The sequence below is a fragment of the Mizuhopecten yessoensis genome, unplaced genomic scaffold (genome assembly GCF_002113885.1).
Source record: "Mizuhopecten yessoensis strain PY_sf001 unplaced genomic scaffold, ASM211388v2 scaffold4849, whole genome shotgun sequence".
In the NCBI taxonomy this organism is placed as follows: Eukaryota; Metazoa; Mollusca; class Bivalvia; order Pectinida; family Pectinidae; genus Mizuhopecten; species Mizuhopecten yessoensis.
The window spans coordinates 96,648-106,806 of record NW_018405752.1 but is presented as its reverse complement, the minus strand read 5'-3'; the positions used below and the strand labels follow the sequence as shown (position 1 = coordinate 106,806).

The following is a 10,159-nucleotide window of genomic DNA, read 5'->3' as shown; positions in this document are numbered from 1 at the left end:
ATTACATTGGTGTATAATTGGCTTTATGTTCAGATTGAGAACCAAGATAAAACATATTGCATGTAAAATGTATTCTCGTCATCATGGATCATTATTTGAATAATGTCTGAAATTAAATTTTATTTCAACAGTTTAGAAGTTAAATCGTTCTATGTCTAAGTTTGGTACCACATACATCTATCACACTTAGGATCTTAATTGATAATGAATAATATTAATTGTCATAGTCTTTTGTTCCTAGACTCATCTTTTAAACTAACAAATAGAACATATTTGTCACTTTTCATCTAAGGCAATTCAGATATCCCAGTTTAATTTACTAGCTAAATGAATGTGTTGAGAAGTTTGCACTTAATAATTAAAGCACATTTATAATACAGGGGTTAATGCAAGTTGTTGTATACCTTATACCTGATTACTATATATCAAAATATTATAATATACTTTATAGTATCTGTCGGTGGTATCAGAGGGCTCAAGTTCTCAGGTTTTTAATTTATGTGTATATATACGAGTCTGGTCTGATAACCCCGACCACACGTTTTACAGGTGAGTTTGCCGACAAGAACAGTCGTCAGGTACGAGGAAACACTACGTAACGGGCCATGACATAGTCAAATTCACAAACCTTTAGTACTGTGATTTGATTGGCTGACGGTGTCCTTATACGAGGCTATAAAAGCTCCGAGGGTTAAGTTTAGCCCCATACTTTACAAACAAGCCTACTACCTTGTCACGCATACAGGATATTACATTACGCAGTATTAAGTAGCACACCTTTGTCCTTAACGTAAAGATGGTGATGTCTGTACATAAGTCTGGCGTCCAGTGTACCCTGGTAGGGGACGGAATGGTCGGAAAGACGTGTCTCGCACGCTCCTTTGCTGACCAGACATTTCCGGTCAATTATGTGGCCACCGTCATGGACACATACAGAGGTACTACTTATGTGGATGGGAATAAATACGGAATTACACTCACTGACATGGCTGGAGAGGTAAGCTTCAATATTTCAATAATATTTAATGCATTTATTATAAATTATAAAAACGGTTTGTTAACTTTGATTTCAATTTACAATTTATATGATAAATATGAATTTCTGATTATAAGTGTATATTTGATTGATAAAATAATATGATGCTGTATTCTATGATTCTATAATATATTTCCTCATAATTACAAGAAACATTTAAAAAATAATTACAGGATTTCGGCAACTATTATAATTGCTTTTATTATTTTTACAGCACGATGATCTAGCCACAAGTACATACAAAGAGACGGATGTCTTTGTCATCTGCTACAGTGTGGTAGACCGAGACTCCTTGGATAGTGTCCGAGACTTCTGGGCTCCTGAAATCAGGAACATCGCTAAGAAACGTCCGGTCATCCTTGTGGCTACCCAGACTGACCTCAGAAAGGACACAAACTCTCAGCATGTTAGTAAGAAAGAGGGGGAAGCTCTGGCCAAGCACATCAATGCCGATGGTTTTCTGGAGAGTTCAGCTATTGCTAAAGAGGGAGTTTCTTCCGTGTTTAAAGCAGTTGTTCAATCATCTCTTCGCTTCAACAAGAAAAAGTCCAACATCATGAAACGTGTATTCAACAGGTGAACAAATTGTTCCTGAAAATGGACATAACTTCAAATGATCCCCTGTGATCATCAACAAGATTAACTCTTGTATCGGTTCCCATACCGAAACGGTCAATCTGACCCGACTGGCCCACAGCAGACTAGTCCTTTTCGGTCAAGACTATCTGACCTCGAAGGAGGGCGCGATGGTAGACATTTGTCATTCACGAGCTTTATGCATTTCACTGGGAACTCGTCCCAGAAAGATGAAATATTTTTTTGCTGTGTAATTATGGGTGTTGCCTGTGTAATGCACTGTAGTGTATGATGGGTTTTACCTGTAATATGCACTGTAGTATATGATGGGTGTTACCTGAAAAGCGACGTCAACTGTAATTAAAGTGAAGATGGAATCGCAAGTATTGTGTTCTGCCACCAACCGTGACTCTATTCACTATTCATAGACACCTCAAGGAACTTACACTTGCATATCAAAGCGATGTTTGTCAGGTTTAAAAGACTGAATCTCTCGTATACCAGCATGGACCTTGACACCGGCTGAACTTTTCAACATTTACATAATGACTTATCACCACGTTGTGGAGAACTTGTTATTCTCATGTGAAAATTGAAGCAACAATCAATAAAAAAATAAGTGAAATGTCTCATAAGTATGCATTCGAGTTATTTCTCAAAAATACATTTGATCACTTAATGATTATCCATACCATACATATATTTTCATTGTTTGTCTTGTAAAATTATAATTATATCCTTCAAGGATTATAAAACGAAATAAGACAATCAAACATTAAGCTAAAAATTCAAAGTAAATAATTTGGAAATACAAGGACCGGTAACGCATTTCTTGTTGAACTGATTAAAGAATAAAATATTTCATTAAAAAAAACATAGGATTTTAATAAGAGTACCATACAAACCTATAATTAAATATTTTAATTATTTGAAAATTAATTTCAAATTACAAAGAATGTTTATGCATTTATTCCACAAATAGATAAAATATGTGATAAGAACTAGCTAGACAGGATTGACGAGAAAGACAATAGGTTTTTTTTTTCAACCAGGTATTTTATGATTGGAATAATAGTTCATTAGTTACATTCCAATCTTTAATACAGAAGGGCAGTATGCCAGGATTGAAAACGGTTATTTAAATGCACGTGTTGTACTTTGGAAGCTAGACATGGTAAAACAATGCACATAGTTTGCATTATTGTATCTAAAGTACAGGGTTACGATTACGATCACTGAATGTGCGCTTTGAGGTATATACCTGCATATTTACTTCATTACATTACTTCAAGACTGATTGAGATAGACCAAGACATAGGCCTTTAAAAGCTTTTTATAGTCGTAAATTAAAGAAATAAGATCAACTTTTAATTAAAAGGGCCCGAATGATTCTTTATTTCTGATAAAATGTTTTAAAGATCAACAGAAGGTACACACTTGATTGAATCTAAAACAATTGGTGATAAAGATAGCATGCAAACAGGAATTACATAATACAGTTGTTTCGTCCTTCTTGGATTCGTTGGTGATGCTAGAACCAGATAATGAAATTTGAATTATGAGATTCATTATTTTGAAAACACAAGGCATAATTCAATTATATTTGACTAAACTTTGAACATCTGGTTCCCAGACTAGATGTATTTGTTCAACGTTAAAATCGTACCTGTTAAGTTGACTAGACTTTGAACATCTGGTTCGCAGACTAGATGTATTTGTTTAACGTTAAATCGTTCCTGTTAAGTTGACTAAACTTTGAACATCTGGTTTCCAGACTAGATGTATTTGTTAAACGTTAAAATCGTACCTGTTAAGTTGACTAGACTTTGAACACCTGGTTTCCAGACTAGATTTAGTTATCAAATGTATTTGTCTTACGTTGAAATGATATCTGTTAAGAGACCGAGGCCCTGGTTTGAAATCATTACCAATCTGGGTCAAGGAATACGGTATTGAACACTTGTATTTATGACCAAACAATATCTATTGAGACTCTGGTGTATGTTGTTGGTTAAAGAGCAGTGCCATACAGTGGATCAGTGAAGCATTTATTGGAATAGAAATATTTCTTAAAGATAATAACTCAACTTATAACAATAATTGATGTATCGATATAAACACGGTGAATTATATGTCAACCCTACTGTATAGGAACCTAGGTCCAATTTGTATACAAAGTTACAAAGTGTGATCTAGTTAAATGGGCGTTTTATACAGGTTTCCGGATATTGTGAGGAAGTGGTGTCACTTAAGTCTGCAAAATAGCAATATAAGTGAAATTGTATTGTTTATGTTGTTAGGATTCTTGTAAGATGGAGATGATGCTGTAGTCTGCAAAATAGCAATATAGAATATTATGTGAAATTGTAAGAAACAGATGTTGCTGTATTCTATAAAAAAAACTATCTTAGCGAAACTGAAACAAATGCAGCATTTGGGTTAGATAAAGATAAATTCTAGCAAATAATCAACTTAGCCAGACTAAATCAAATGTTGGGTTAGTGAAGTTAGAGACGGCACTCAATTATCGAAACTGAAACAAATATTGCAAAGCATTGTGAAGCATATAGTTCAATATTTTGAGTCAATGGTATGTCCATCAGTATATAATCACGCACCTTATTTCAAATTGCAGGATTCAAAATGACCGACAGCAGACACAAGATAATTTGTCTTCCCAATTTGTTTATAAGTACAATCTGAGAATGTAACTGCATGTAATATTCAGTATAATAAGCGTGAACCAGTAAGATCCGTATCACTTCATTTTATTATGTAACATATACAGTAGGTTTTTGTGAAGGCAAGTGTGTTTTACAAAAGCACGAGGACTGAGAATGCATAAACATCTTTCTGTTTAGCCAATGGGAGAAAAGCGGAAGAGAAATACATTTTGTACTTTCGATTTTGATATAATGAAGGTAGCTCTTTCCACGAATACCCAACTTTCTCAGAAATCCTGATTGGGTTAGGTATAAAGTCTAATCATTTAATATGTCAAGTACCTGGTATAAAGTTCTCGATAAGATATAAGTGCACCTGCTTCAGATACAAGTGTGCATCTGAATTGCAAATTGATGTAACTATCATGAAAGAGCAGGCTGACGTTTCTCGGAAAGTCTACCCGAGGTCGGCTGATAATGCATCCGTTTATAAATGATATAGTTATATTCATATATAAAAATGCATATATAAAAGCTCCGAATAAGATATGTGAATGCGTTTACAGTTATTACAATTAAATTACATGCTAATAACCAGACATACAAAGACAGGACGATTGTAAGAGATAAACTGAGTACATTATGATTTGATTGAACATTGAACTACATTAGTCATTTGTCAAAATACAAATAATACCTATCCAGTATGAACTTTACAACCTAAATTTCAAGATAAAGTACTTGTTGTTGACGTTGTGCTCAAGTACCCGTATCTAAAGATACGGCTATTAAACTAAACATGGTATAAACATGTGTATTCTTCCACGAAATAGAAACATGTTTATCTTTTAACAAGGCACGTACATCCGAAGCACATGATCAAAAAAGTGTTACCATCCTCATCATAAAGATAAACATGTTGTTGACGAAGTATTAAAGATATTATCAAAAGTATAGAAACAAATGTTGCTTTCAAGAAACATTTTATGATTCGAAAATGGCACTAGATGTCAACGAATAGTTGACTGATGATTTGATAAAGTTGTTAAAATTGGATATTACAGGAGCAACGGCAGAGCTATCCTAGCTTGTCCATTGTGTATCGAGTTTGAATTAAGAATGTCTCATTGTGTCTCCCCGCTGTTATATATCTTTGTTCTTTTAAGCAAACTATTGTTTTATTATTTTGAGTGTTAGAAGGATATCGTACATTTTGTATGTCAGCTGAAACTCAAGAAGCAATATTGACCAGTGGATATGATTTTATAAATATTTTTGACATCTAAAGGATACAAGGAGATTCTGTGTTGTAAGCGCGAAGCACAAATGTTTGATAAATCATCATGATGCCTATTGCTGTTAACATCATCAGCTAATTTAGCTGCACACTAATATTACATTATTACCAAAATATCATGTTACCATAGTTAATGAAAGTGAAAGTGAAAGAATGTTTATACTAAAATGTGACTTTTCCCAAATAAGCGAAATGTAACTCTAAGTCAGCCTTTAAAAATAACTACCTATATACTATTGCTATAGGTTGCCTTCCATATATATTTAACATTTTTTTCTAATTATACCACAGTTTGGGCTACTGATAAATGAAGGAATAAAATGGTTTCCTGTAAAAAAAAAACAACACACAACACCAGGACGACTACACCAGAGGGGCTGTAACAGGCGGTTCTTAATTGCATACTAGCACTATTGCATTTAATGCATTCTAATAGAGATGATTCAATCCTGGATTCTTTCTCTTTTCTTTCAAGACATCAATTTTTAGTTTCACTTTTATAATATAACTACGAAAGATCATATTGATTGGGATATATATCTGAGAAGGCATTAGAACTGTATTCGTTTCGCAACATAATCATATCTGGTATCAACATATAAGATTTTTTAATATATATATTTTTTAAGTTAGTACGAAATCCTGTCATAAGAGAGGAATCCTGAAGATTATTTTAATTTGCACTTTTCAAACCAACACTGAAATACGTTTTTTGCCGGGAGTCCCTTTAAAATTTGCATAACTAAGATAGTCTCGTTTTTATATGAACACATAAAGAGTGGTTGTGAGTTTCATTGTCAAGATTGTGAAGCTAACAATTTTAGTGGAACGATACTTGTTTATTTGGGTCGTTTTCACTATCAGTCAAGACAAGGTCGATTAATTCTTGTCTTATTAAAAGGTTTATTAGAAAGTGACAAGGCAAGTTTTTGAAAATGAAAAACAAGAAGAGGCAAAAAAATTAGATCTAAAGTAATAAAAAGCTGTCTATATATAGTACTCTCACAGCAGGAGCCTCAGATAATCTAGCTGTTTACGGATAAAGTCTGGTATTACCTTAAGGTCAGGGACATTGGGGTAAAACCCGATACACAACACACACTGTATTGGATTAAATGTCACGGCCTCTCCACGCGAGTACATACAATAATGAGGCTCAAATGACAAGATAAACAAGTAGCAGTAATGTCACACATCATATACTAAAAAATCTCTTCGATACGTTATATAAGATGATTTTTTTTCGTCCAGGGTATATAATCTTCTTAAAGGTTTATTTACCCATAAAAAAAACGCTAACGTTATAAAAATGCTGAAGCAGTATATCCAACGGCTTACGATTTTTTTTTGAAGTCAACAACAAATCTGTATGGACATTTGTTGGCTCTTTCAGTGAAAAAAGCAAAATTATTCAAAGTTAAAGACGTATATTAATATCAAGGCTTCAGATATACACAATGAAGTTCATTACGTAAGAAAACATTTGTGACTATTTCAATAATAGATATGGAACATAAACCTGTTGACTGTAAGCCCCCTAAAAGATGCTGTAGTCACCTAAATTTCAACCCCAAGATAAGTCATGTTCAAAGACCTTAATTAAAAATCGGAACTTATTTATATATTGTACATAAGCTATAAAAATGGTACATATGTAGGTTTGCGTAGTCACTAATAAGGCATTAAGGCTGATATCTTCATAGAAATAGTTCACAGGGCTTAAAACGTGTCAATCATAAGATATGACAAATAGTTTAACATTTATAACATACCGAGGTAAGGCGGAGCTTGATGTCTCTTTAACCAGCTGTTGAGAGGCATATCGACCTCAATTCAAGACGGATGTTGCCTTGCGAAATCAATGAAACCTTAGTAAAATTACATGATAAAATATTTCAGCAGGTGATAAATAGGAATCAAAAGGCTAAGTAACCTTGATCTGTCAATGAACTCTAGATGATGTGCCATTTCATAACATTATGTGATGTGATGAATGCGTTAAAATATTACTAAAATTGAAACTGACAAGTGCTGTAAAGGTTTTTATAGCGACATCAAATTTTAAGAAAGGATACTTTATATACGGTTTATGTAGTTTAACGTTCATAGGTCTATGGTTTTCAATACATTTATTAGCAAGTTATAATACTCGGACATTTTGCAATTATTTATTTTGTTTTACTCATAGCCACAAATATCCTATTTTGAAGCACATATGACTCTCAACAGCTCGTAAAAGAAAACATTCAGCTCCGCATGACATATGTATATAAATAAACTTTCAATTATATGTCATTTCGTAACATTCAGTTGGGTCGCAAAAGAAGTTGACATGCTATAAGTCCGGTAAGCCGTTTCTATGAAATTACCCGCTTTAATTATTGTCGTTTGATTGCCTACGTTAATCTGGTTATGTACTATTTTAATAGTTTATGTACAAGTTCAATTGATTCAAATTACACATACATATTCCGATTTTTAATTAGAGTCTTTGAATATGACTTACAAGTGGCTTGAAACTTAGAGTGATTTAAGCAACTTTTAGGGGGTTTGTTGACCCGTAAATGACCTTCCATGTCGGATACTATTTTAGATTTATGTTACTTTTGAAAATGTACATAGCTCTGCAGTAGACACGATGTATGAAGTACACCTCAAGATAACGGTATATACTGGTCAAAAACTAACTGATGTAATATCGAGGTCAAGACAAACTGTTAATAGGACGTTAAACAAACTAAAATCAAACCAAACAATCCTTCCTTTTACCTTTCTTGCCAACAGAAACTACCGACTGGAAAACAATTATCTTTTTAGACATCAGAAAAAGGTTTAAACTCGACAAAAAGTGTTATCTACCAGGTTTCATAGACTCTTTCTTATATAAATGTATATCTCCAGTAGATAAATTAACCACCATATGCATTGTGGTCGACCTCGAAACCGACCTTTAGAAAACATGATTGATAGCCGGAATTGAGTACACTTATATAATGGTACACATAAATCACATTTGAGAAAACACAATGTTTAACCGTATTCTACTTTTATTATAATGCAACTCACATGCTTTCATCTGGGGGCCAAATTATTTTACATATCAATTTTTTAAGCTGAATGTATATCTTATGTCAGATAACTTAAATTTCGATATTTGTCTTGCGTTTCAATATAAATCATTTACGTTGACTGTAACTAAGATTGATGAATGTGTTTCTATTTTTGTTTCATCACTGATCCATTAGGTTGACACATACTGGTCAAAAACTAACTAAGGTGATATTGAGGTCAAGACAAACAATCACAAATATAAGATGTCTGAAACCAAACAAACATATATAAAACAGTGAGAATCTCGTTTAATATGCCATGGTTTTGTGATAATATTATATTATTGAATATTTTATAGATGATGATGATGATGATGATGATGATGATGATGATGATGATGATGATGAAAAGAAGATTTTTTTTTTTTTATAGATAATGTCATTCAAAATATAAGCTATTCGAATATTAAACGCTGCCATGATGGACAATTTGATTCTCCAGTAAATACGGATGGTGTCAAGCTCATATTCCTCTGCAAAGGATGTTTATAAACTACAAATAATTTGAACAAAGTCAAGATCTAAGTCAATATGATGTCAATCGGGTGTCGTCAAAATAAAGTATAATTAAATGGCGCCTAATTCTAGAAAGGCACTTATTATATATATGTGTGTGTTTGTATGAAGTTAGTGTTAGTGTCGGCAATTAATGTGTTAAGCACACTGTGTAGGTTGTGTATTTGCTCTTTCAACACTCGTAGATGTTTTCCAGTACCTTGTACACTTGTCGACCTTCCTGAGCGGCGACGATTGACCGACCTATGTAAACTAAGGTGTTCACACTTCAGTATGCTTGTGGTACAAAACACTGTATCTAAGAGACACCTTGGTAACCGATCTAGTTAAAACGCAATATCATTGTTTAACAAACAAAATATAAATAACAAATAACATATGGATGTTATGACAGAAAAAATAACAGCTGAAACAATTGTATTGCCCCGGGATATTAGGTCATTTTAAATTCTGCTTGTTCATACACACCGAATGACCGCGGTTTATAAACACCAACCACACAAATACTGCTTGCTCAAATGTAAAGTTATAATACTACTGGCGCTGAAAGTGTTTAACCTTCACATACTGGTGTCCTGACAGATATTAGCAGCAGACAAAACGACGACACCACCTCTTCTGTTGCTACCTGTGTTCCTCTCTGTCGCTTACAGTCTTTCTTAGATTACCGACTGATACTCCTGGTTCTTTTGTTTATCAAAACAAATCAGTGACACGATGAAAGTTTCAATGCATTTACGTTTACTTATACTTGTAGTCATTATCGCAAAAGAGAAATTCCAAACATGACTTCAGCAGTTTTAAAACAACAAAACTCAAATTTTGTGAAAAAACGATTTTTTTAGCAAGTTTGAACTTTATATAATCTTTATACTATTTAGAATATAGGTAATGGAAATATGTCTACAGCATATAATGAGTCGCTTTTGTCGACAGACCAAAGAGGCATTAACAAGATATT

At 33.3% G+C, this 10,159-nt stretch overlaps 1 protein-coding gene across 1 annotated transcript; it reads left to right on the top strand.

Annotated features, from left to right (window-relative positions):
- Nucleotides 1–688: 688 nt before the first annotated feature.
- Nucleotides 689–2,247, top strand: LOC110449976 (cell division control protein 42 homolog). Its single transcript, XM_021497168.1, has 2 exons — nt 689–997; nt 1,251–2,247. Exons 1-2 carry the CDS (start codon nt 797–799, stop codon nt 1,614–1,616), a joined length of 567 nt encoding a protein of 188 aa, XP_021352843.1. The 5' UTR covers nt 689–796; the 3' UTR covers nt 1,617–2,247.
- The last annotated feature ends 7,912 nt before the right edge of the window (nt 2,248–10,159 follow it).